Below are 26,889 nucleotides of genomic sequence, written 5' to 3' on the forward strand. Positions count from 1 at the left end.
TTTGAGGCATACATCTGCCCCAGATTCTTCTTTATTTTCTGCCCCCCAAACCCCCCTAGTTTCAGTGTAGTGAAATTGTAAAGCAAAAATACCATAATATATTATGCTCCCTTATAAATATTGAAAAAGTAAAGCCTAATCATTAAATTTCTTTCCCTCATGTTACATAATGGAATCCTGCATACTATTATATAAGTAAGGAATAACCCTATTATATAAATAAAGGGAATGAATCCTCCTATTAATATCAACAAATTTTCTGCATTAGCATAATGTATGGCTACATAACCTTGTGCATGTTATACATATCAATTCAATGTAAAAAAAAAAACAAAAAACATAGGTACTTGTCCACAGTCCAGTGTCACATGTTGCAAATGCACGAGCATAGAAATTTATCAACAATGCAGCCTATAGGGAACATGGGGTTACGGAAGAGGGGATTCAGAGGGCCCAGAACCCTTGCAGTAATGCCGCCAGAGCACATCATGTCCTGGAACCTAAGGAAGGTACGCAGACAGGAACGTATGCTTGATATGTTATGGGCGGTAGTGCTCCGGGACCCAGGGCAAGGAAGGGAGATGGGCAGACTCTATGAAGACCAACTGCTTAATCACGCCTTGGTAACAACAGTCAAAGAGACATAATGGAACTATGGACTCGTAGTATAGTCTAGGGTCCGGTAAACTGGCGCCTCTTACACCACACTTACATTGCGTCAACATCCTGAATCGCAATCTGTTGTGACCCAAGCCCCATGTGAACCTCCCAAACATCGACCCTATCCAAGTAGAAAAAGATTGTGGGAGGTGGATAGGTAAGGCCTGGAAAACATATCAGTCAGGGGATGATGTCCATATTTAGGATGTTAATGCGGCCAAGCCAAGAGAGGCCAAGGGCACCATATGTCTGCAGGTCAGACGAGATTGTCTCTAGCAATGGGAAGTAGTTGAGGCAGAAAAGGTGAGAGAGTTGGAGGAATCTGAATCCCCAGGTATTTCATAGACCCAGAATGCCACTTAAATGGGAAACTATCCGCAAGTTGTGCAGCCTCAGATGAAGACAGGGTTGGAGAGCTTGGAGAGGTTGACCTTGAAGTTACTCAGATAACCAAAGTATCTAAACTTACTCAATATCGATGGGAAGGAAAAACGTGACTGAGTAAAATATATAAAATATAGGAGAAGTTCTTAATCATTTTAGACACTTTTTACAACTTGTCCAACAATGGGGGCACAGTTTAGCTGGAGAGGTGTGGCTTAATTTTGGTGAATTTTCGTACGTAAACAAAGAAAACAAACAGGTGGTGCAAAGGTAAACTAGCAGTCTAAAAAGGTAACATGTATCATCTAGCATTAGCCACTATAATACAGTTTTCATATAATACACAGTATTAGTATATCTACCCCATTGTTTGTATAATGATCACAATTGGGAACTATATCTGTATGAATGTAATTCTGTAATAGAAATTGTTGTATTACTTAGTCATCACATCCAAGAAAAATAAAGCCCATCAATTCGGCTACTTTGCATAAATCACTGAAATATTTATTACTGTAATAACAACCATCTATCTTCTCCGACATATGCAATCTCATCACAATCTATTTCTTGAACAGTTTCCTTTTGTTCACTCATTGATGTCTCTGCTTCTGCCACAAAGCTTTTCAGTATCTGCTGTGGCCTTATAAATATAATACAAAATGTATATGGTAAGTAAGTGCCTCATTACTGGATTTGTCAATCTACCAAAAATATGTATATCTAGAGAGTTTTCTGTTTACACCCATTATATCCTATATCATGGGGAGTACTCTCAACCCCTCTAAAAGTCACAGCATGCATCACATGGATGACAGGTTATCTGTATAGTTTATTGTGGAATCGACACATATTCCCCATATACAGGCATGAAGTAAATTCCCTGTGCTTCATAGATGTGGAATGAACAGTTTATATGTTTAGTTTACAGTGGAATCAACATATATTCTACATATACACTGAGGAACAGTCAAATGTTTTTAACTTTTTTGACTTTCCTGTTCCATGGAATACCCACCAGGGGAAGGAGGGGTCTGGGGGTCTCCCCCCAGGATTGTTTGAAAAAAATTAGCTCTAAAAATGTGTTTTTATTGCTTTTTTTTAACTAGTTAGCTGTGTTTGACCAACTTATAAAACTGACCTTATTTGTGTACTATTAGCTGCATTGGGTGCGCGCACACAAGGCCAGCGGCATAGAAGTGACGTCTTCTCACTGCTGGCTTTGCATATGAAACCCCGCCCACCAATTGACGCAAGAAAACCAGAAAGAAAGAAGAGTTTACAGCAGCGAAGACTGGATGAGTAAGGGACATGGGAATACCCCTTTAAGGGCCTCGCGCTTCTAACCCATACCTCCCAACTTTTGAAGATTAGAAAGAGGGACAAAATGTGCAGCGCGGAGACAATAAGCTGGGGGCACCTGAAAAGGGACATTAAACTGGGGGCAACATGTCTGCCTTTAGTTTCCTCCAGTTTAATGTCACTCTTCATCTACCCCTACAGTTTAATGTTCCCCTCCAGCTGCCCCCAGTTTAATGTCTTGCTTCATTTATTCTCCCTCCTCCATCTACCACCCACTGTTTAATGTACCCCTCCAGCTAGCCCAGTTTAATGCCCCCCCTATTAGCCTCCAGGTTAAACTGGAGCATGAGGAGAGGGACTTAATACTGTGGGGTAATTGGAGAGGAACATTATAATGTGTGGGCATATAATGTTAGGGTGACTGTAGGAGCATTATACTGTGTGGGGTCACAAAGAAAAATGGATGAGAATGGGGAGAGTCAATGTAGAAGTGGAATTCAGTGCACTGTCAGCTTTCCAGCAGTATATAGAACTGCCTGTGCCCAATCTGATGAAAGGTCCTCTTTAAGTTGGGAGGGTATGCTGTGCTGCCTTTGGACTCAAAGAAAGTAAAATTTCAGGTAAACTCAATTTTGTCTTTCTTATTTGTCCTGTGGCAGCACAGAAGGCATCTAGCTAACTACCTAAGTGGAGGAAGATCATCATTTCGAAGTCATATTAAGTACTACTATTCCAGAGGCTGGACCTTCAGAGTGGATGTTCAGATGACAATGCTTAATGATGGTAGAGGAATATCTCTAGAAAGCAGCATTACGAAATATTAAGAACAGATATTTGTGCATTTTCAGCTCATGAAGTTGTTGTGGAATGTGTAGAATGCGCCCTTGGTAAAGAGAAATCTGCTAATCTGTAAGCCTTCACAATAGTAGACCTGGTCCACCTAGCCAATGTGTCTTTAGAGGCTTTCATCCCCTTCCTAGTCCCTGAAAAGAGTATAAGCATAAGCTGAGTTTTTCAGCACAGTTTTTGTGCTGAAAAAGCCCCCTCGGCTTATACTTGAGTCAAGCAAAAAAAAAAAAGTACTTTTTTTTGGGGCGGGGGGGGGGGGGAGGTCTATGATCAGCGACAATAGTAATGTATAGAATCTCCCATAAAATAGTGAAAAAAAATCTTTAAAAAAAATAAAATAAAATAAAAGTTCTAAATCCCTTCTTTCTCTAGAATACAGTACATATAAAAGTAGAAAATTACTGTGAAACACATACACATTAGGTATCCCTGTGTCTGAAAGTGCCCAGTCTACTGAATATAGGGTATCTGCAGTGCTCCTGTTCTGTGGGGAAGGGGTTAATAGCAGCACTGCAGATACCCTATATTCAGCCAGGCTAAATTCCAAGTGGGGGGAAAAAACCCCAGTCCTCAAGCTCAGGAAAGGGGCAGACAGACAACCAAAAACACCCCCTCCCCTTTCCCAGCACCCAGAAACTACTGCACCCCAAAACTCTGACCATTTTAATTTTTGAAATTTTCCAGTAGCTGCTGCATTTCCCCTCCTCGGTTTATACTCGAGTCAATAAGTTTTCCCAGTTTTTTGTGGTAAAATTAGGGGCCTCGGCTTATATTTGGGTCGGCTAATACTCGAGTATACAGTATATATGGTATTTAGGAAAAACAGCAAAATAAATCTTCATGTCAGATACCAAAAATAAGTAGAATAAAATACAGGTTTAACTTCAGACACAAGGCAAAATAAAACTCCTGCTCGTCCGAGCTCTAACCAATACAAAATAAGACTAACTGTCCATGTGGTTTACTTCCAGCCACACAATCAAACAAAACACAAAAGTTCCAGTTTGGTCTCACCAAACCTCAGCTCTCCAGGACAGACCCAGGCACCTCCTCTCATTCCCAGGATCTGCACTGAGGTGTAGCTAGGGGTTTGGCACATGGGGGGGGGGGGGCAAACATATCCAAGTATCCCTACCTGGGTATATTGATATTATCACTTTATGGTGACCGTATAGTCACAGGAAAATGACGATGTATCCTAACGTAAGGCTCAAAACTGCTTTCTGGTGAGAATAATAAGTCTCTAGGTACTTAATTTTCCTTGTTAAACACTAAGCATCCAATGACAAATAGCAATGTCTCTGATCCTGGAAATGTACCTACAAAGGTATCAGGTTTGCCCCAATGTAAGAACAGTAGCACAAACTCACCATCCCTGCTTCATTTGCTAACCTAGACCACAAACTGTGCCATGGTTGCTTTTCCTTGTGACGATTTCAATATTTCCTTGAGATTCTTTACAAGCACCCGAAGTGTTGAAGGTAGTTTGATGGGAGTATATACTGGTTCTTCTGGTACCTACAAAATCCTCAAGACCTAGGCTGTATCTTGGTCATGAACTACGAGTACAAAAGAAATTTGTTAAAGGGGTTGTCCAGGGTAACCATTTATTTAATACAAGGCCAGGGAAGGTGAAAAAAATAAAATATAAAACATATTTAACCTGTCTCTGATGCTCCTGTGTCTTCCAGTGCAGTCTGGTCTTGTTGCGCCGGCGTTTTCTTCTGTTGGAAGTCCCCACTGCACATTACTGCTAAGCCCATTCAGTGGCCTAAAGAAATGACATGGGACCTCACAGGTATTGATGTCCCATGTCCTTTCCTGAGACCGTGCGGCAGGGGCTATCCTGGACAACCCCTTTAAGCCTTTGGGTTGAAGGGTCACAGTTGAATAAATCCTCTATTAAATTAGTTGTTCTGACTGTGTAGGACTTGGGGTGTACTCTATTCTTCTCTGTAACTCACATTTATCTATAATGGATGTTCCCTTTGAAATTTCTCCGGAGAAGCCTTGTTGACATAAAAATGTGCTTCATTTGCCAACTTGAACAGGAAGAGAAGTAGTAAGAGGCAGCTTGGGAAAAAATTATTTTGCTGCACTGAGTGGAGCAAAGAAAGAGCTCCATTATACAAAGATAGACTGTTTTAGAGAGTAAAGGCTGAGGACAGATAGTAGATTGTGGAGCAGAGCAGTTTAAAGCAAGAAGATGTGCAGAAGAAGAGCTTTTGGAGCTGGAGACCTTGAGAAGGACTACAGTAAGTATGAAATTCTATAGTCTAATAATCCAATCTGTGTTTTCTCTTGAGCTTATTCAGTTCAGACAGTCAGTTTTAATACTGTTAAAGCTTGTCAGTGTGCCAACTGTGTTTTTCATGGCTACCACGCTCACTAGAGGTGGGTGAACCTCTCAGGATTTGTTTCGGGTGGCTCAGCTCTAAGATTGATTAAAATGGCTTGGGGACATGGCCAGGGCTGGTTTTAGACAACACGGGGCCCTGGGCAAAATTAAAAGTGGGGCCCCACTTGTACATACAACATAGTCACATTCTGTTAATTCAATGTACCGCAATGCCTACCATTGGTACTTACAGAGGTGTTCTTAATGTCTTTTAAGTGGTTGTTTGTAAATTTGTAAGTTTTTTTTTGCCTAGGCAAACTAGTTGCTTCTGTGCCTTATCTTTAAGAATCAGGTGCAGAAGCAACAAGTCACATGCCCTTCCCCACACTAAAAAATATTTACAGTATATACAGAGTTATCAAATTGGACCACTATACCAGGACTAAATAGTCACATCACCCACTGACCGCTATACCATTACTAAATACTGTCACGTCACCCGCTGACCGCTATTCCAGGACTAAATACTGACACATCACCTGCTGACCGCTATACCAGGACTAAATACTGTCACATCACCCACTGACCGCTATACCAGGATTAAATACTGTCACATCACCCGCTGACCGCTATACCAGGACTAAATAGTCACATCACCCGCTGACCGCTATACCAGGACTAAATACTGACACATCACCCGCTGACCGCTATACCAGGACTAAATACTGTCACATCACCAGCTGACCGCTATACCAGGACTAAATACTGTCACATCACGCACTGACCGCTATACCAGGACTAAATAGTCACATCACCCGCTGACCGCTATACCAGGACTAAATACTGACACATCACCCGCTGACCGCTATACCAGGACTAAATACTGTCACATCACGCACTGACCGCTATACCAGGACTAAATAGTCACATCACCCGCTGACCGCTATACCAGGACTAAATACTGACACATCACCCGCTGACCGCTATACCAGGACTAAATACTGTCACATCACCAGCTGACCGCTATACCAGGACTAAATACTGACACATCACCCGCTGACCGCTATACCAGGACTAAATAGTCACATCACCCGCTGACCGCTATACCAGGACTAAATACTGTCACATCACCAGCTGACCGCTATACCAGGACTAAATACTGACACATCACCCGCTGACCGCTATACCAGAACTAAATACTGTTACATCACCCGCTGACCACTATACCAAGACTAAATACTGTCATGTTAGCCACTGACCGCTATACCAGGACCAAATACTGTCACATTAGCCACTTTCTGCCAGATTCCCCTCTACCCGTATAATACAATCCACAAATAGCTGTTTTTACTGTATAATGTTCCCCTCACAGCACCAAACACTTGACGACTATCAGAGTTTCCTCCATTCCCCATATGAAGAACATAACCAGACCGCTTTTATTTGCAGACTAGCTGGTACCCGCGACTTCATCTGCGGTGATTGTAGAAGTGGGTAAATGCAGGCGCGGGTAAGGTTTTCGTACTGTGTATAAGGTATGGGATATGAAATGTAACTGTGTATCTTGTTTTTGCTGTAATTCTGAGAATACGTGAGACTTTTGTGTTGAATGTAATTTGTATTTCAGCTGCTATACGGTGTTGTTATAAACTGTACATAGTGTCTTTGGGACAGAGGTATTTCAAGTTAATATACTTCTATATACAACATTGTATGATTTGTTATTTTCCGCCAGTACATGTAAGTTTTGGGCACAGGATACTCTTGAGCAAGCCACATAAAGTTGTCCATGTGAGAAGCCTGGTGTGGCCAAATGTATTCCTGCTACTTTCAGCGTTTGTCCTTGGGATTTATTAATGGTCATTGGAAAAGCCAACTTAAGGGGAAATTGTAGTCGTTTGAATTGAAATGGGAAATGATTTGGTATAATTGGAATGCGTGGGGTTAACACACTGTCACCTTTAGCTGCTCCTGTAAGAATAGTGGCTTCAATGATATTTGTTCCTAGTAGTGTGACACGTAGCCTCGTGCCATTACACAATCGGAGTGCATCGAGTTTACGCATGAGTAGAACAGGGACACCAATCTTGAGTTCTAGTTTATGTGAAGGGACGCCGGGTAATTCTAAGGTGGGCAGTAAGGCAGATTGGTGACATTATTATCGACCGTTCCGTGTTCGTGGTGTGTTGAAACGGTACATCGGTGACTTTGGCTCATAAAACCGCAGCAAAATTTGCAACCAAAACGCTGTGTTAACGCAACGTGGTGCTTCAGCCTTAGGCCTCCTGCACACAAATGGCACGGATATGGTTTTCACTGACCTATAGATTAAAAATAAATTGACAGGGCTGCAAATACGGACAGGTGTAGGAAAGGTATAGTACATCACGGAAAAAGCTCCAGCCAACACACAATCAAATTTGTTAAAAATTTGTAAATATTTATTAAATATTTTGGCAAATAATTGCCACTTAAAAATCAATAATATACAGCAGGGCAGATGGATTTAGCCAAAGACACAAACAAATAGACACATAGAATAAATAGCACAAGGCGTTATGCTGAATCCCATAAATATAGATTTAAGTAAATACAATGTAAATATATGGAATAACAGAACTCTGTTATACTAGCAATAGAGTATTATTGATATATAACAACATTCAGAATATGTCACCCATAATATAGATATACGATATAATATCAGTGTATCATTAGTAACAATGGGAGACACATCAGAATTTTGTTACACAGAATTGAACATGAAAATGTAAGGCAGCTATAGAAATAATAGTCCCATTGACAAAAGTATAGCTCCCATAGAATTATGCATAAGTATGCCTAATCACTTTCAACCTAAGTGTAACATCCTGTTGCAGAGCCTGAAAGAATTCCAATATAATAGTAACTATATTAATTACCTGATGTCATGTTGAAAAAGTTTAGAGGTCAGCTAAACGCCCCAAAACACTGTACTGATAGGTAGAAGGTGGTCCTTCTACCTATCAGTACAGTGTTTTTGGGCGTTTAGCTGACCTCTAAACTTTTTCAACATGACATCAGGTAATTAACATAGCCCAAAGTTTAGTAACTCGATGTGTCTCTTATTAATAGCAATTAACCCCATCATGTCCCTCACATTAACCCCTGTGTAAGAGTTACTGATATGGGAGAGACTTGGAGGTAATAATTAAGTATCTACATTATAGAGGTCTTTTATTAGTACCTCCATATGTCTCACATATTAGTAACCTTTATATGGGGTACACAGGGGTTAATATGAGGGACATGATGGGGTTTATTCCTATTAATGTGAGGCACATGGAGTTACTAACACTAAACTAATAATCCCAAATGCGTGACATTAATGAGAATAGGAACTAAAGGAAGGGACCTGTGTGTTTTTTACTTTCAGTTTGCTAGCAGCTTCCTCTCCTCCTCGGGGAATCTTTACAGGGTACAGACGGCAGGAGCTATCACTATAGCAGGCAGAGACCTGAGCGATTAAGCTCCACCCTCTTGGTTTCCTGCACCCCTCTCATTGGAGGGCAGTGAGAGAAGGGGAGTTTCCTTATGCCTCAGCTCTAGCAGAGCACTGAAGGGACGCTCGGACTTCATTTAACTCTTGCAGGTCCTGTGTTGCTGGCGTGCCAGTGAAATATGGCAGGAGTGCCACTCTTAGCACGTGTGCCAGGGGTTGCTGACCTCTGCTGTAGAGGGTAATCTGAATTTTGTGGCTTGCTATGGTCCAAAGTGTGTGAGATTGCAGAGATAGTGATGTGAGTTTGGGTTTTGTGGGGGTCCTGGGAAAAACGTATGTGCGCTATTGTGATGAAAAGTATCCTACTGCATATTCCAGTGTAGTAACTATGTTTGTGGAAAATTTCAGCCAAATCGGTGGAGCGGGTTTTGCGTGATTGAGGAACAAACATCCAAATATCCAAACACACAAACCCACAAACATCCAAACTCACAAACTTTCACCTTTATAATATTAATAGGATGCCCCCTCATAATGCCAGCCAGCAATTAACCTCTTCCTGCCCTGCACTGTAATAGTACACTGCAGTAAGCAGGTTGTTCCTAGGAGCCATGTACTCCTCACTTGTGAGTGTCGGCATCTTACAATGACATACACCGCACCTCTGCAGGTTGGACAATGGTCCTGGATAACCAGAGAACTGATGCAGATGACGTGTATTTAAAGAGAACCTTTTATGTCCTCAGAGATGTGCGGTATTATATACTGCTAGAAAGCTGACTGAATTCAGTGCACTGTCAGCTTTGCCGTTATTCACCATGATGGAGATATTGGTGCAGTTAGTTTCGGCACGATATCTCTCCACTGTTGGAAAGGTGAGCCTTCTAGCCTAGCGGCACCACTGGGCAGTAGAAAACGCCCATATGACAGTGCAAGTGGAAGAGTACAATCAGGAGGGCGTTCTTCACAGCCCAGGAATTACGCTGTGCTATAAGACCCGCTCTTCTGGCAGTGGAGAGATATTGCTGCCGAAATTAATAGCAGCAATATCTCCAGCACAGGGGCACATACCGTGAAAGCTGGCAGTGCAGTGAATTCAGTATACTGCATTTTTCTAGTGGTATATAATACCACCCATCTCTGAGGACATGAAAAGTCTAGGTATAGGACAGTTTATAGGACCTGCAACATAATTTGCAGGTCTTCAATTTGGCCCGGACACACGGCTGCAAAAACAACGACCGTGTGTACGGGGCCATTGAAATATAATATTCCACACTTTTATCCAAAATTGAGTATAAAAAGAATGGTCATGTGTATTACAGCTTACACTGGGTTCACACCAGGCCCAATCTCCATTTCCAGGTTTCTGTCTGCTGCCGACAGAAAACGGAAACCTGGCGGACCGTGTCTGGCCGTGAGCTCTGGTGAGCGTTTTGTGCTCTCCACGGCGAAACCAGGTTTTTTTTAACCGGACACAAAGTCTTGCATGTCCGAAAAAAAAAAATGGTTTCGCACAAAACACTCCCCGACGCTCATGGCCGGACACTTTCCAAACCCATTCAAATGAATGGGTTTGAAAAATGACTGCAGGATTCCTGTTCAGTTTCGGGCAGGAAACTGAAACCTGCAAAACGAAGACCAGGACGCAGATGTGAGCGAGTCCTTAGTAACTTCATGTGCCTCATATTAATAGCAGTTAACCCCATTATGTCCCTCACATTAACCCCTGTGTACTTCACATAAGAGTTACTGATATGTGAGACATGGAGGTAATAATAAGGTATCTTCATTATTAGTACCCCCATATATCTCACATACTAGCAACCCTTATGTGAAGCATATAAGGGTTAATGTGAGGGGATGAGGGCATGAGGGGGTTAACTGATATTAATGTGAGGCACATGGAGTTACCAAAACTAAATTAAACACCCCAAGCGCTTGACATTACTACCCCAGCAAGTACCTGGTGTGTTCTTTTTTTTTAACTTTCACTTTGCTGAGCTGTGTTCTTCTTCTCTTGCGTACACTATGCAGACGGCAGGGTCCATCTTCTGTACAGTGTAAGCCCCGCCTCCTGGGCTCTCCTCAGCCCTCTCATTGGTGGGCATAGGGCAGCCAGAGAAGGCGGGGGGGAGGGGGACGTCCTAAGAGCAGTGAATAGAGCTTCTTCGATCAATAGCTGCAGCTCCTGCGCTGGCTGCTGTCTATTAGCCGATGCTGCAGCTACACACATGTCCTTCCGACATACACTTTCCCTATATTGATAGGGAAAGTATTCCACCGACAGGGGGCCCCTGTAAGGACTGGGGCCCTGGGCAATTGGACATGGCACCAGACCCCTTTCAGTTAGTAATGTGCTAACTGAAGGATCTTCCTGTTCCCTGGTGGGCCATGCCAACCCTGAATAACCTATAACATGTCCCCTTAACACTGCCTTCACAGGTGGCCAAAAAACATTGGCTGGTCGCTATGCTCAATGTTGTCATCTTAGTGGTACATCAACTGGTAGACAACCCAGTCCATAAAATTCCTACTATGATATAATCCTGCTGGAAATCTCTGTTCCGCTTGTTAGAGTTGTGGAGCATAGGTTGCCAGGGAGTGCAAGATGGCATCCACAGAGTGTTTAATGTCCACCAGTTTACTGTCAAGCAGAGGGCCAATGGTGCCCATAATATCTTGGATGAACAGACTTATAATAGGGTAGCAGGGGGGGGGCGCAGCCAGGGTCAGACTGGCTCACTGGGGAATCAGGGAATCCCCCGGTGGACCCCAAGCCTTGACTATCAGTGCTCATTTCCCCAATGCAGAAGCATTGGTCAGGAGCCCGATCGGGATTTTCAGTGGCCGGGTCGGGCCCCTGAACCAATGCATTTGCATTGACAAACTGAGCACTGATATTGGCAGGGGCCGGATCGGTAAGCTTCAGTCTGCCAGCAGCACTGCACTGTAATGATTAAAGATGGCCGGCTGCCGGCAGTTTCCCTGGGCCCTGACACACACAGAGAGGCCTCCTGCCAGTGGTATATTAGGGGCATTAGGGGCCCGATGACAGCCGCTACCGCTGCTATCATTATACTCGGGGGTCTTTTTGGACCCCCGAGTATAATGATTGGCGGACCGGGAGAGGTAAGATAATATAAAAAACATGTTACTTACCTCTCTACGCTCCTGCCAGGCCTCCTTGCTGACGTCCTTTCTGACGTCTCTGACGTCACATGAACCCGGCCTGCGTCCCGGGTCATGTGACGTCCGACGTCATTGAACAAGGACAGCAGCGGAGAAGGCAGTGGAGAAGACCACGTAGGAGCCGGGGGACAGGTAAGTAACAGTAGTTTTTTATGTTTTTATTCCCCCCGGGTCTCCGATTATTATACTCTGGGGTCTGAAAAGACCCCAGAGTATAATAATTGTTTATGAGTGTCCACAGTAGTGTATGCAGGGGCCACTATGGGGGATAATAATGTGTGCAGGGGCCACTATTGGGGATAATACTGTGTGCAGGGGCCACTATGGGCTATAATACTATGTGCAGGAGACACTACGGGGGATAATACTGTGTGCAGGGGCCACTATTGGGGATAATACTGTGTGCAGGGGCCACTATGGGCTATAATACTATGTGCAGGAGACACTACGGGGGATAATACTGTGTGCAGGTGCCACTATTGAAAGCAATTGGGAAAAAAGCAGCCCATTCATTTTAATGGGGAGCGCACGTATGCCGGCTCCCATAGTATTGAACGGGATCTGCTTTGTACGCGCTCATTCCAAACGTGTTTTACGTTCAGAATCAGCTGAGCATAGACTCAGTGTGAATGCACCCTAAACAATATTATTGAAGTCAATTGGAGTCTTATTTTTACATGTGTATTTTTACACGTGTATTTTGCAAAAATACACGTGCATTTACTCCGTGTGAAGGCTCCCTTCGGTGTGGGGACAGAGACAAGCCTGCTGCGGTATTCCACTTTCTGATTCACCAATGTGAGTATATTTTTTTCTTTTTTTGGTAAAATACACTACTACCATACACATATCATTATGATAGACACCATGATAATACTTAAGGGTTAACGTATGTGTCTTGTATACTGTGTGAGGACTGTATGTTTGTACACAGGTATGTGTGTGTATACAAACTATGTTATAATAATGTGTGAGTGTATGTATATAGGTGAGTATATATAGTATTCAAATATGTATATATATGGCTTATATATGAATGTATATAAATGTATATGTGCTATAATAATGTATATGAGTGAGTGTATGGCTATATATGAGTATATATAGTATTCATATAAGTATATATTTGACTTATATATGGTATACTAGCATGTGCCCGCGACTTCATCTGCGGGTTGGTTGCAGCGCTGAGCCGCTTATATGTAGTGAACTCATGGTGGCTATGATCCACCGCACTCCTTACGCCATCGGGCCCCCTCCCTATTTACGGCTTGCCCCCCGCCCCCCCCATTCCCCGCGCACCAGGGCTCTTCCCCCCCCCCCCCGCACCAGGTCCCTTCCCTCATGCACGCGCTACCGCGCCCATTCGCCTTTCCCCCCGTATGCCTGCCTGCGCCCATGTCCCGCCTTCCCTTGCAGCGCAACTGCAGCCGCCCCTCCCGCTCACAGGTTCCCTCCCGTGCACCAGTTCCTCCCCCCCTCATAGGAGCGCCCCTCCTCACAGTAGCGTCTATTGCGCCGTACTGAGAGCGGTGAGGAACGCCCCCTCCCCTCCTGATAATGCTTGTCGATAGACAAATACTGGGGGGGGGGGGGGAGCATTCCTCACCGCTCAGCTTCTGACACTGAATAGCTACGGTAATGGTACCGATAGCTCTTCACCGGTGGCACAGAACAGGAAAGACGAATTCAGCGCACTGTCGGCTTTCTAGCGGTGTACGCATGTGCCCCAAATGGTGAAAGGTCCTCTTTAAGGATTAGGCACAACAGTGAGACGCAGTGTTTTTCATTGAGTTTTTGACCCTAGCACCTCGTTGTCTCCCGCCTGTGTCTGTTTGGTCTCATAGCCTCATTTCTGGAAATCCTGCACGTAATTAGTCTTAGTGATCACATGAGGTGCAGGACTCCCAGCAAGGAGACAAGACTAAATGGACGCTGGTAGCGGACAACAGAGTAATGGGGATAAGTGAATGCACTTTCTATTTATTTTTTATTTTACACCTCTCTCCCAGCATATGGGTTGATCCAATTCCTGGACAAATCTTTAAAGAGGACCTTTCACCATATCCGGGCACAGGCAGTTCTATATACTGCCAGAAAGCTGACAGTGTGCTGAATTCAGCGCACTGTCGGCTTTCCCGATCTGTGCCCGGTATGAAGAGCTTACGGCCCGGTACCGTAGCTCTTCTATGGTCAGAAGGGCGTTTCTGACCATTAGCCAGAGACGTCCTTCTGCCTCGCGGCGCCAATCGCGCTGTGCTGTGGAGCGGGGAGGAACGCCCCCTCCCTCTGCTCACACAGCTTGTCCGTAGACGAGCATTATCAGGAGAGGGAGGGGGCGTTCCTCCCGGCTCCACAGCACAGAGCGATTGGCGCCGCGAGGCAGAAGGACGTCTCTGGCTAATGGTCAGAAACGCCCTTCTGATTGTAAAGCACTACGGTACCGGGACCGATAGCGCTTTACACCGGGCACGGATCGGGAAAGCCGACAGTGCGCTGAATTCAGCGCACTGTCAGCTTTCTGGCAGTATATAACACTGCCTGTGTCTGGATATGGTGAAAGGTCGTCTTTAAAGGATTTATCCAACTTTGTAATATTGATGGTCTGTCCTTAGGATAGGCCATCAATATTACATCTGTGATGATACAACAGCCAGGACCTCTGCAGATCAGCAGACAGGACAGCGTGGCTACAGGCAATGGTAACATTTCTAGGAGCCATGCTGATCACTTTCCATACAGTGTGTAGCAGTAGGTTTAGGTAGTGCGTTGTTGCACATTGTATGGCAGGTGAGCTGCAAGGCTCCCGACATGTTATTACCTTTAGCCGACCTGTCTCGGTATCGCTGGTCTGCAGGGGTCCTGATGGTGGGCCCCTAGAAACAATTCCACTGGTGGGCCCTAGACACCCCAGTTCGACCCTGGGTGCAGCAGGTATTTCATCCTGACATGGAGAAGATTTCTCATCAGTAGTAACCTCTTTGTGTGTGCTTTTGTAGGATTTTTCTCCTGGCATTGTGTTTGGCATTGCTGTTGTGGTCAGGCGCAGTGTATGTCTAGAATATTATAACGTGTGTTCACCTTGTTATAATATTTTTATATTGCCCATAAGATTAATTTAAGAGGGGTAGTGTGTGCAGACAGTACGTTGCAATTTAGGTGATTTGCCACTACCCAATTAGTTTATCCTAGCAGGCAAAGTTCATGAACAAAGTGTTCAATAGATGGCATGAACATATATCTCACAGTTGAGCATGTCAAATGGTGAGGAAACAAGTAAAGTTCAAGAAACTTCAAACAAATTAAACCAAGCAGGATTATATTAAGGAGTTTCTTAACTATAAAACACTGCAGCCTTGCTTTTCCCCATTGTCTTTTTTCCCTCTTGTGGTTAGAGGGATTGAGATAAACAGCCAGCATGTGTTTAGAATAAAATGGGCGCTCGCCCCCATATGTCGAGGCGCCGGATCAGCACAGGAGATGTTGTTACCTGGAGAAGGATTGTAGTGGTCAAATTTTTAATTTAGTGGGGCTTTTTCTGGCTGTCCATCACACCTTGGGCAGATTTTGCCTTTTAGGATGCATCTCCTTTAGCACCAGGGAGTGTGTCTTCGGTTCCCGGTGGTGCTCCGCTATTCCCCACCAGACTCCAGTCTTCTCTGCTCCCTGCTCACCTCCGGTTGCTGCACTTTCATACCTGGTCCCACCAAGTCTTCCTCATTGCTGCGGCACTATCTGCATTCAAGGGTTCACACTTGGTGAAATCCACGACGTGGCCATCATCAGGCTATGTCTACCGAAATCCGTCAGGAATTTGTCCAGGCTTGCAGTGAATATTTTTATCCGCCAATCTCAGCGTGCAATATTTTGTGCTCAGCTTGTCAGAGGCAAACACTTCAAATACTGTTGTGCCTGTTATATCTGCTTACAAGTTTTTGGAGACTGTGTCTCTGCTGACACAAGCTGGGTGCAACATCACTGACACTGAAAGGGCATATCTCTGGAAAAAATTGCAAATTTCGCTTTCACTATTAGCTGCACATTTATATCTGTAAACTAAATGAATGCGACACTCTTGGGCTACAAATGCTCACTTATGCCACTTGATAAATACCTTGAGGTGTATAGTTTAGAAAACCTTGTCATGTGCCTCTGGATTCCACTTACCTGACAATGGAAGTGGAAAGATGATTAAAATCCAAATCACGCTCCTTCCTTTCTGTGCCTGGAAGTTTATACCCACATATGACACTAAACATGTTATTCTGGGTACAACAAAGTTACACATGTGGACATAGACTGTACACAGCAGGGAGCAGATGTGAAGGAGCGCTATTATATAGATATAGATTGATTGTTTTTTACACCCCATGTCATTTTGCAGAGACCCTTAGGCTGGGACCATAGGGGTCAGAAACACCGCAATTTACCCGCTTTGGAAATGCTGCGGGAAAAATCACAGCGTTTTACAGTAACCTCAAAGTGGATGGGATTCTTGCGAATCACATGTCCACTCTGCGGAAAATTCTGCTAGTGGATTAAAAAGCTAGCAGAACCCATTGAAATCAATGAGAGGCTTTTTTTTTCAGCGTGGAAAATTCTCCACCATTTTCCTCCGTGTGAATGGACTCTTATAGTTCAGGTAATACTTATTGAAAGTGTCTCTGCAGGACACTTCGTGATGGTGCTTGGTAAACAGAAATTGTGCATATTATGGCTACATTTGTGGACTTCATAAGTGCCTCTAGTTACATAGTCTATACCCATTATTCTAAATTTATTATATAATCTAAGGAAATGTGATGGAACTGATGACAAGCAAATATTTCCATTTTAGGAAGAGACCCCACGTTGTGAAAAGGCAGTGCCTGCAAAGTGGATGGGATTCTGGCTAATCCCATCCACACATTTTCAGATTTTTATTTGATTACAATTTGGAAACCTTGTATCATTTTCCTTCCCGTTCACAATTATCTGCTACTTTGTGTTGGTCTATCACTTAAAATCTCAATAAAATACATTAAATTTTGTGGGTGTAAGGTGACAAAATGTGAAAACATTCAAGGGGTATGAATACTTTTGCAAGCCACTGTATATTGCATTTAGCTTTTTGTACTTGGTGACAGATCCTCTATAAGAGATTATATTATTGTATTTCACTACAGCAATGAAGAAGATGTTGTGGGGTGTGCTGAGCCTTTTACGTGTCATGTGGTGTCTTGCTCCACAGAAGGGTTACCTGCATCCTGATGAATTCTTTCAGTCTCCTGAAGTAATAGCAGGTATGTATTATTTGTAGACTGTAATTCTTTAAAGTCTATGTCCACATGCAGAGACAATTGTTTTCATTGCTCTATGATAAAATTAACCCCTTAACGACCGGCCCATAGGGAATCTACGTCGGCACTTGCAGGTCCTTCCTGACTGCCCTATAGGAAAACTACGTCGGGCAGTCAGGGAAGGATTCCCTGTAAGTGCCGACATAATTGGATGGGATTTTAGCTGCATCTAACAGCTAAGACCCCATTCCATAACCCCCCATCGGAGGGGTCTCCGATCGGGGTTTTTTAACCCCTTCAGTTCCGTGATCAAACATGATCACGGAACTGAAGCGGTTCCGTGACGGTGCCGGCTGAATCGGCACCCCCCGCGGCGAGATCGAGGGGTGCCGATGTCTCTAACATGGAGCCTGGGGTCTGGCCAGTGACCCCAAGCTCCAAGAGACCCCCAATACCTGGTTGATCCTGCCCGGGGAAGAGGAAGTCAGACGCAGGCAGCCCCTGCGTCTGACTTCCTCCAGACGCTGCAAGACACTGACAGCTGTGTCCTGCAGCGTCTAATAGAGAATTAGTGATGCTTTTATCAAAGCATCACTAATCCAAGTGTCCTAAAGGGACACATGACAAAGTAAGAGAAAAAAAGTGAAAAATAAATAAATAAAGTGTCTGATAAAAATGAATAAAGTTGTAAAGCCCCAAAATTCCCTTTTTTCTATAGAAAATGAATTATATTAAAAAAACCCTAAAAGTTAATAAAAACAATACATATTTGGTATCTTCGCGTCCGTAACAATCTGAACAATAAAACTGCAACAATATTTAATGTATACGGTGATCGTTGGAAAAAAACCCCGGAAAAAACCCGCCGGAAGTAGTGATTTTTCGCCATCTCACCTTACAAAATATGCTATAAAAAGTGATCAAAAAGTCATAATCACCGCACAACAGTACCAATAAAAAGCGCACATTGTCCCGCAAAAAATAAGCCCTCAACCAACACTGTCAACCAAAAAATAAAAATGTTACGCCTCTCAGAAGATGGCGATAGAAAAAACATTGATTTATGTCCCTAAATGTGTTTTTATTCTACAGAATTAGTATCGCATTAAAAAATAACATAAATGAGGTATCGCTGTAACCGTACCGACCCGCAGAATAAAGGTCACATGTTACTTATACTGTACGCTGCATGGCGAAAAATTTAAAAGGTAGAATGCAATGCCAGAATTGATTTTTCTTTAGAAAATCCAGCAAAAAAGAGTTAATAAAATGTATTCAATAAGTTGTAGGCACCCAAAAATGGTGTCATTACAAAATGCATCTCATCCCGCAAACAACAAGCCCTTATATGGCCACATCATTAGAAAAATAAAGAGAATATAGCATCTAGTAATGTGAAGACAAACAACCCCAAAATCGCCAAATCATTAGAACACAACTGGCTGCGGCAGGAAGGGAATATATAATCTGTGCGAGCGAATATCAGGGGACACCCCAGATTTAGAGCTTATGAGCGAAAAGACACCAGAAGTGACCCCAAAGTGACCCCCAGAGTGACTCCCCCCAATCATAGGAGCTACTGGGACATAGTAGGGAATTTGGTGTCTGCAATGTTCTCCGCACAGCTTATATATTCCCTCTTCGCCATCCGCTGTGCAGTCACGTCCGGGATACTAATACTCACTACACCCCCTGAGAAATTCTTTGAGGGGTGCAGTTTTCAAAATGGGGTCACTCCTTTGGGGAATCCAATTTTCTGGTACCTTACAGGCTCTACAAACATGACATGGCAGCCAGATACCAAACATCTGAATCTGTACTCCAAAAGCCGCATCGCGCTCCTTCCCTTCTGCGCCCTGCTGTGCACCCCAACTGCAGATTATGCCCCATGTATGCCACATGTATGACACTGGTGTACCCGGGATAACGTACGTAATGTCATATGTGGGTATATACTGATATTAGGGCACAGCCGGACACAGAAGGGAAGAAGGGTTTTTGGAGCACAGACGGTTTGGTTTTTGGATGCCATGACACTTTTGCAGAGCTGAAGCGCCAGTAAAGTGGAATCCCCTGATATGTGACCTTATTTTGGAAACTACACCCCTGAAGGATTTATCCAGGGGTACAGAGAGCATTTTAACCCCCAAATGTTGCTATAACTTATTATCCATAAATGAATATGCAGATGATTGTGAAAGGTGAAAATGACCATTTTTCCAGGAATCTGTCATTTCAGTGCGTAATATATTGTGCCCGCCTTGTATCAGAGATGAACGCTGTAAAAGCTGTTGTACCCGGGATACCCGCTTACCAGTGTTTGGAGTGTCTCTGCTGACATAAGTCGGGCACAACATATCAGATACTGAAATGGCGAATCTCTGGAAAACTTAATTTTTAACTTCTCATTATCAGCCGCAATTTCATTTCTGGAAACCAAATAAATGCAACACTCAAGGGTTAAAAATGCTCGCTACACCACTTGATAAATCCCATCTGTGGGCTAGTGTCCAAAATGGCGTGACATGTCTGCGGATTCCACTTTATTGGCAATTCAGGGGCTTTGCAAAAGTGACGTCCAAAAACCAAACTGTGCTCCAAAAACCAAAATAGCGCTCCTTCCCTTCTGTGCCCGGCTGTACCCAAACAGCCAATTCTACCCACACATGGCATTAAGTCCGTTATCCAGGGTACACCAGTGTCATACATGTGGGCATACACCGCCATTTGGGTACACAGCAGGGCGCAGATGTGAAGGAGCGCTATGTGCTTTTGGAGTGCAGATTTAGATTGTTGGTGTTTGGACACCATGTCATATTTGCCGAGACCCTAAAATTTCCCCTACAAAATGGGGTCACTTCTTGGCGAATTCCAGTTTACTGTCACCTCCAGGGCTCTGCAAAAACAACATGGCGCCCCGAAAGTCCCTCTAACACTGTACCCCAATAGCTAAAAAGCGCAGTGCTCCTTCCCTTCTGCACCCTGCTGTGTTCCCAAGCAGCAGTTTACACCCACATATATAATTTTCTGCCCCTCGGGATGGCCCCTTAATAGTTTTAGGAGTGCAGGTCTCTGACAACACAAAGTGGGTGCAACGTATTGGGCACCGAGATGGCAGATTTCTTTAAAAATTTCAATTTTCATTCTGTACATTAATTTTTGGGAAGCATTTTTAGGCTCAAAATGATAATACGCCTTGATACATTCTTTGATGGGTGTAGTTTTTAAAATGGGGTCACATCTGAGGACTTGTATTGTATTGGTACTTTAGGGGCTCTGCAGATACGACATGGCACCTGAAAACTATTCCAGCAACATCTGCCCTCCAAAAGCCAAATAGCACTCTTCCCATTCTAAGCCCCACCATGTCCCCATACAGCAGATTATGGCCACATATGGGGTATTGCCGTGTTCAGGAGAAATTGTGTAACAAACTGTGGGGGGCTTTTTCTCTTTTAACCCCTTGTGAAAATGAAAACTTTGGGGATAAAGGGACATTTTAGTAATTTTTAACCTACACATCCCAAGGTTAGTAAAATCTGTGAAACGGCTATAGGGTCAAAATGCTCACTATACCCCTCAATGAATACCCTAAGGGGTCTAGTTTATAAAATGGGGTCATTTATGGGGGTTTTCAATTGTTTTGGTAACTCAAATCTTGTTTGAATGTGCAATGGGCTTGAAATATCTGCAAGCAAAATTGTGTCTTGAAATCCAGTTGGTGCTCCCTTCTTTTTGGGCCCTGCCGTGCATCCGTACATAGGATTAAGGCCACAAAGTGTACATTTTTGAACACGGGAGAAATGGGGCCATCTATTTTGGGGTGTTTTTCTTCATTTTTCATGCCTTGTGTGCAAAAAAACTGCCTTTAAAATTACTCTTTTGTGTAAAAAATATGAGAATTTTTTGTTTGACGCAAATTCTTTTAAAACCTATGGGGTCAAAATACTCACTATACCCCTCAATGAATACCTCAAGGGGTCTAGTTTATAAAATGGTGTCATTTATGGGGGTTTTCAATTATTTTGGTAACTCAAATCTTGTTTAAATGAGCAATGGGCCTGAAACATTTAGAAGCAAAAATTGTGTCTTGAAATCCAGTTAGTGCTCCCTTCTTTTTGGGCCCTACCGTGCATCCGTACATAGGATTAAGGCCACAAAGTGTACATTTTTGAACACAGGAGAAATGGGGTCATCTATTTTGGGGTGTTTTTCTTCATTTTCATGTGTTATGTGCAAAAAAACTGCCTATAAAATGACACTTGTGTAAAAAATATGATTTTTTTTTTTTGTTTGACGCAAATTTTCTCAAAACTTATGGGGTCAAAGTACTCTCTATACCCCTCAATGAATACCCTAAGGGGTCTAGTTTATAAAATGGGGTCATTTATGGGGGGTTTTCAATTGCTTTGGTAACTCAAATCTTGTTTGAATGTGCAATGGGCTTGAAATATCTGCAAGCAAAATTTGTGTCTTGAAATCCAATTGGCCCTCCTTACCTCTTAGGCCCTACTATATGTGTGTACATAGGACTAAGGCCACAAAATGAACATATTTTAACACGGGAGAAGTGGGGTGATATATTTTGGGGTGTGTTTCTTCTTTTTGATGTGTTGTGTGCAAAAAAACTGGCTTTAAAATGACATATATTTGAAGAAAATGAAAATGTCATTTTTTTCATCATTTGTAATAATTCTTGCAAAACAACATTTATTTGATCAAAATACTCACTATACCCCTCAAAGAATACCTGAAGGGGTCTAGTTTTCCAAATTGGGTCATTTAATGGGAGGTTCTGTCATTATTCCACCAATTCCTGTCTGCAAACAGAGCTTGGTACAGGAAAAAATGACAAACTCAAAATTTCCAAAATTTGCTTATAAACTTGATAAACTTGTAAATTGTCTAAGTTACTCAAATATGCTAAAATTATTTCAAATATGCTTGAAACACAAAAGGAACATTTGGAAGTATATAACTACTAATTTTTTTGCCCTGTATTATTGTGTATATGTGAGATATCGCAGCTAAAAATGGAAAACATTGAAAAATTTTCAAAATTTTCAGCATTTGCGCGTTTTTAAATAAATTTACGCAAGTTATATCAGTCTAATTTTACCTTCTCAGTAAAGTACAACATGTCACGAAAAAACAATATCAGAATCGCTTGGATGTGCTATACTGTTACAGAATTATTCACTGATAAAGTGACACAGGGCAAATTTCCAAAATTTGGCTTGGTCATTAAGGTCCAAAATAGGCTGGTCACTAAGGGGTTAAACATTGTATGCAATGTATGCAATGCTGCAAGAGAAATCTCCAGCACCGCCTCCATCTTCTTCAGGAACGGCCTCTCCCTGTGTGTTCTTCCGTCCTGGGTTTCAATCTACTAGGCCTGCGCAGTCGGCTCTTCCATTGGGCCTCAGGCATTGCCGACTGCGCATGTCCGACAGCCACAAGAAAATGACTGCTTACACCAGTCTACAGTGTAACGGCCACAAGAAAATGGCCGCTTACATAGCTTACTCGTGAATCCGCCTGAAGAATTAGCATATTGCTTCTTTTTTCCGGGAGCCGGAACAAACGGCTCCCAGAAAAAAAGAACTGATCGGCCCCCGTTGATTTCAATGGGAGCCGTCTTTTTGGTCAGGATTTTGAGGCGAATTCGGCCTCAAAATCCTGACCAAAAAACTACATGTGAACTCAGCCTAATACCTCTCAAAACTCATTTGCTATCTAGTAAACATTTGGTTAATCCCTGCTTCCTTACTGACACTACAGCCAAACCATGGAGGAAACCAAAGTGTAATTGCTGTTTCTCTATAAGTGCTGTTTGCTTCCTCACCTTAGTCCTTGCAGACTAACCACTAAGCAACTGTTTTATATTTTTTTCTCAGTTCTAAATCTAGTGTTTAACTAAAAAAAAAACAAAAAAAAACAGTCACAATAATTATAATCTTATAGTCTTATATGTATAAATCTGATTTATTTCTTTTTTTTGTCTTAGGTGACATATTAAATCTGGAAGTCAATCGCCCTTGGGAATTTCTATCTGCATCCCCCTGTAGGACAGTGCTCATACCTTTCCTTACGTCTGGTACAGCCTTCTGGATTATTAGTATATCACGTCGATTTGGGTTTGAGATGGCTTCGGACTACAGCTACATTCTCCTGGTACTTCCTCGTCTCATTATAACAATCCTCTCGTTCCTATTGGACTACACAGTACATCAGGTAGCTGCAGCTTGGGGCTCTAACCCATGGAAGGCATTGGTTCTCCTAGCAATGTCTCCAGTGACTCTGGTTTTCTATACCAGAACGATTAGCAATGCCGTAGAGGGTGTACTGTTTGCACTTCTCCTTCTCCTTATATTGCCCATTCATAGTAACTCTGTGTCTAGTACTTCTAAAGCAAAGTTGCATCATTTTATTGGTCTGGTCTTGACGGTTGGTTTTTTTAACAGACCTACTTTTCTTTGTTTTGCGTTTGTGCCATTAATATACTGGGCCATTCAGAGTGACAGACACAAGTCGTATCACTCTCTTACATCCGTTATCCTTAATGTAATGAAGACAGTGCCTAGCGCACTTATTTTCTCAGTCATATTCATAGTGGCTGACACCATATACTACACAGGACATTGGCCGCTATCCATGGATGAAAAGGAAAGTATTATAGAGCAGCTAATGAAAAACACAATCCTAACGCCTATTAATTTCCTGTATTATAACATCAACCCTGAAAATCTTGCCCAGCATGGGGTTCACCCTCGAATAACTCACTTGGCAGTTAATGGTTTTATGCTGTTTGGATTGTTTCATTTGTATGCTATGTGTTCTGGTATTAACATGATTAAAACCAGGAAAGGGATTAAATGTAACTCTGATAGAAGTCACTATGAGAAGTCAACTCCCTGGCAAACCAGCGTCCTATTAATGTTTTACTTTGTACCACTCATACTTCTGTCATTTTTTAACCACCAGGAACCTCGCTTCCTCATCCCCTTGATAGTACCATTGGTTTTATTAGTTTCCCATTATAACAGAACAATGACAGCACATTGTGTTATTGTCTTGTTTAATGTCACTGGAGCCCTTTTCTTTGGCTGTCTCCACCAAGCTGGATTAATTCCAGGCTTGTTTCACATCCAGCAAATTGTGCAATCTAAATCCTCCTCTAGCAACATGTCGTGCCATCACACTGTCCTCTTCACGCACACATACATGCCTCCTCTGTACTTGCTGAACCTAAAGAAGGGACAAACATCAGTAGATATTATTGATCTCGCTGGATGTACTGAAGATGTCTTGTGCCAAAAACTCAAAGACTTACATGAAGAATTGTCACTCAAAAATGCTCAAGCACTGGGAAAATCAATACATCAATTAATAGTTGTATTCCCTGGCACTATTACATCAGTTGTGGAAAGCTGCGGATTAGCCCATAAGGCTCAAACCATGTTCACACCACACCTGTCTATGGAGGATCCTCCCAAAATATCGAATTTGCTCACAGATAACTTTAAAAGTCATTTATCATTGCATGTAATAGAGATTGATGTGGACACAACAAGGGTATAGCATCAGGCAGTATTATGCACTTATGACCACGGCTAAAAAGAATGTATATATATATTGACTTGCCAATCACAATCCTGAAGTCTTCTAACACAGAATGTTAAAGGGGCTCTATCACTGGAAAAAAGTGATTTGTAACTAATCACATCCTTGCATAGCCTTCAGAAAGGCTATTCCACACCTAGCTTTTGTATGTAAATTGCAGTAGATTTTGAATAAGTCCGTTTTTATTGACTTGATTTATATATTGGCAAACATTCTGTCAGGAATCCAGCTGAAGAAACACAATGAGCTCAAGGATCTGACACCAAGTACAAAATGCTAAATGCCATGCATCATTAGACTACCGCTGTGCCCATGAACTATTTAGCTTTATTGAAATCCATCCACCTCTTAAAAAGATATGTCCCCTGGAAAGTTATATGAAAACTAGATCTTGTTCTCTAACTGGGCAGTCACCTGGTATTTTATCTGAGAAACGCAAAAGGTCAGTGACCCCTTGGCGCATACGATCTAATATAATCTTCTAAAAGCCATGTCTTTCCAATAGGTGGATGGATTAAAATGATTCAGGGATGCGGCAGCATTGAAATGATGTATGGCATTTAATATGTTGGTGATAGGTCCTTTTACATAATAGCATATAGATAATATTTAAAAGGGATATTCACTTTTCAACTAGGGTTTCTCAACAATAAATTTATCACATGTTGTCCCGTGACTTATCCAGTGATCAAATGTAGTCTGTGTGGGGTATTCAGTCACAAGTGTTCACCTGCACCATCACAACACGTATTACATAGCACTGAACTCAATGGGTACATTTATCAAACTACTTGCGCCTTTAATTTAAATTGCACCTTTTTTAGGTCTCTTTCAGCCCTTCATTTGGGAAGTATTTGCACCTTTTTCCAGATCTTATGCTGCTCTTGCCACTTTTGCTTTTTGGTGAGAAAAGAGGGCGAGACCTAAATGGAGATGCTTTTCACAGTGTATATTTGACTTGCACCTTTTTAAAAAGGGGCAAAAAAAGCGCAAATGCCCTCAAGTCCATGGGCAGAGTAAAAGAGCCATAAGGTTAGAAAGTATTAAAATGGGGAAATTGTGCTTGTTTGAACAAAAAAGGGACAAAGTGCACATGGCCTAAAAAGGCGCATCTATACTAACTAACATGTACACAACATTTATTAAGGAGGTTCACATCCTAAATAGGAACCACAGTAAAACTAGTCTAAAAAAAAGGCACACCTGCGAAAAGTATGGCCAGATGATGAATAACCCCCAATGGGTTGTTCATGTAACACAGACCTGGGGGATTCTCCAGAGAGATAGGCACTTTTTACAGCTGATCTCTGATTTGGCTAAAATGCCATAATATATTTCTGCGAACACAGTTGCCACAGCACTTTACTGACATTAGTGCTAATTAGCATTAGTGCTAATTCCTACTGTATATAAAAATATATGAAAATGGAGTTGTTGGTCTGAGTATGATCAAATTGTATAAGCCCATCCGCCAGGGGCAAGTGACCTCCTTCAGATGGGACCCTATACTATAATTACTTGCATCTCTCCTGGGCCTTCCATGAATTAAGGACAAGTGTATTTCAGCAATATTATTCTTAAAGGGATTGTCTAGGAGTTACATTTCTGCCAGGCAGCCGGGGAAGACTGGAAAAAAAAACCCATACCTGTCCCTAGCGCCGCTGTCTGGTAGAAGTCCTTGGCGACATTGAGGGCAATCAGCAGCCAAAGGAAAGGAACAGAGATGTCACTGGAGCAAGCCCTCAGGCGCTGCTGTACTGGGTAGTCTAGGGTCAGTGACA

At 42.6% G+C, this 26,889-nt stretch overlaps 1 protein-coding gene across 2 annotated transcripts; it reads left to right on the forward strand.

The window, feature by feature from the left end:
* Positions 1-5,443: 5,443 nt before the first annotated feature.
* On the forward strand, positions 5,444-25,132 carry PIGZ (phosphatidylinositol glycan anchor biosynthesis class Z). 2 transcript variants are annotated; one of them, XM_075268643.1, is made up of 3 exons: positions 5,444-5,450; positions 17,372-17,488; positions 23,493-25,132. In XM_075268643.1, the coding sequence occupies exons 2-3, from the start codon at positions 17,374-17,376 to the stop codon at positions 25,064-25,066; spliced, it is 1,689 nt and encodes a 562-aa protein (XP_075124744.1). In that variant the 5' UTR covers positions 5,444-5,450; positions 17,372-17,373; the 3' UTR covers positions 25,067-25,132. The 2 variants fall into 2 exon arrangements, with proteins under 2 accessions (XP_075124744.1, XP_075124745.1); XM_075268644.1 differs by lacking the exon at positions 5,444-5,450 and having other exon boundaries at positions 17,378-17,478.
* The last annotated feature ends 1,757 nt before the right edge of the window (positions 25,133-26,889 follow it).

Source organism: Leptodactylus fuscus, chromosome 3, assembly GCF_031893055.1.
Source record: "Leptodactylus fuscus isolate aLepFus1 chromosome 3, aLepFus1.hap2, whole genome shotgun sequence".
NCBI lineage: Eukaryota > Metazoa > Chordata > Amphibia > Anura > Leptodactylidae > Leptodactylus > Leptodactylus fuscus.

Bases quoted from the DNA above. Each gene is read 5' to 3' on its own strand.
- PIGZ (XM_075268643.1), top strand. From the start codon at position 17,374: ATGAAGAAGATGTTGTGGGGTGTGCTGAGCCTTTTACGTGTCATGTGG. The intron at 17,489-23,492 runs GTATGTATTATT...TTTTTGTCTTAG, and splicing joins GTCTCCTGAAGTAATAGCAG to GTGACATATTAAATCTGGAA.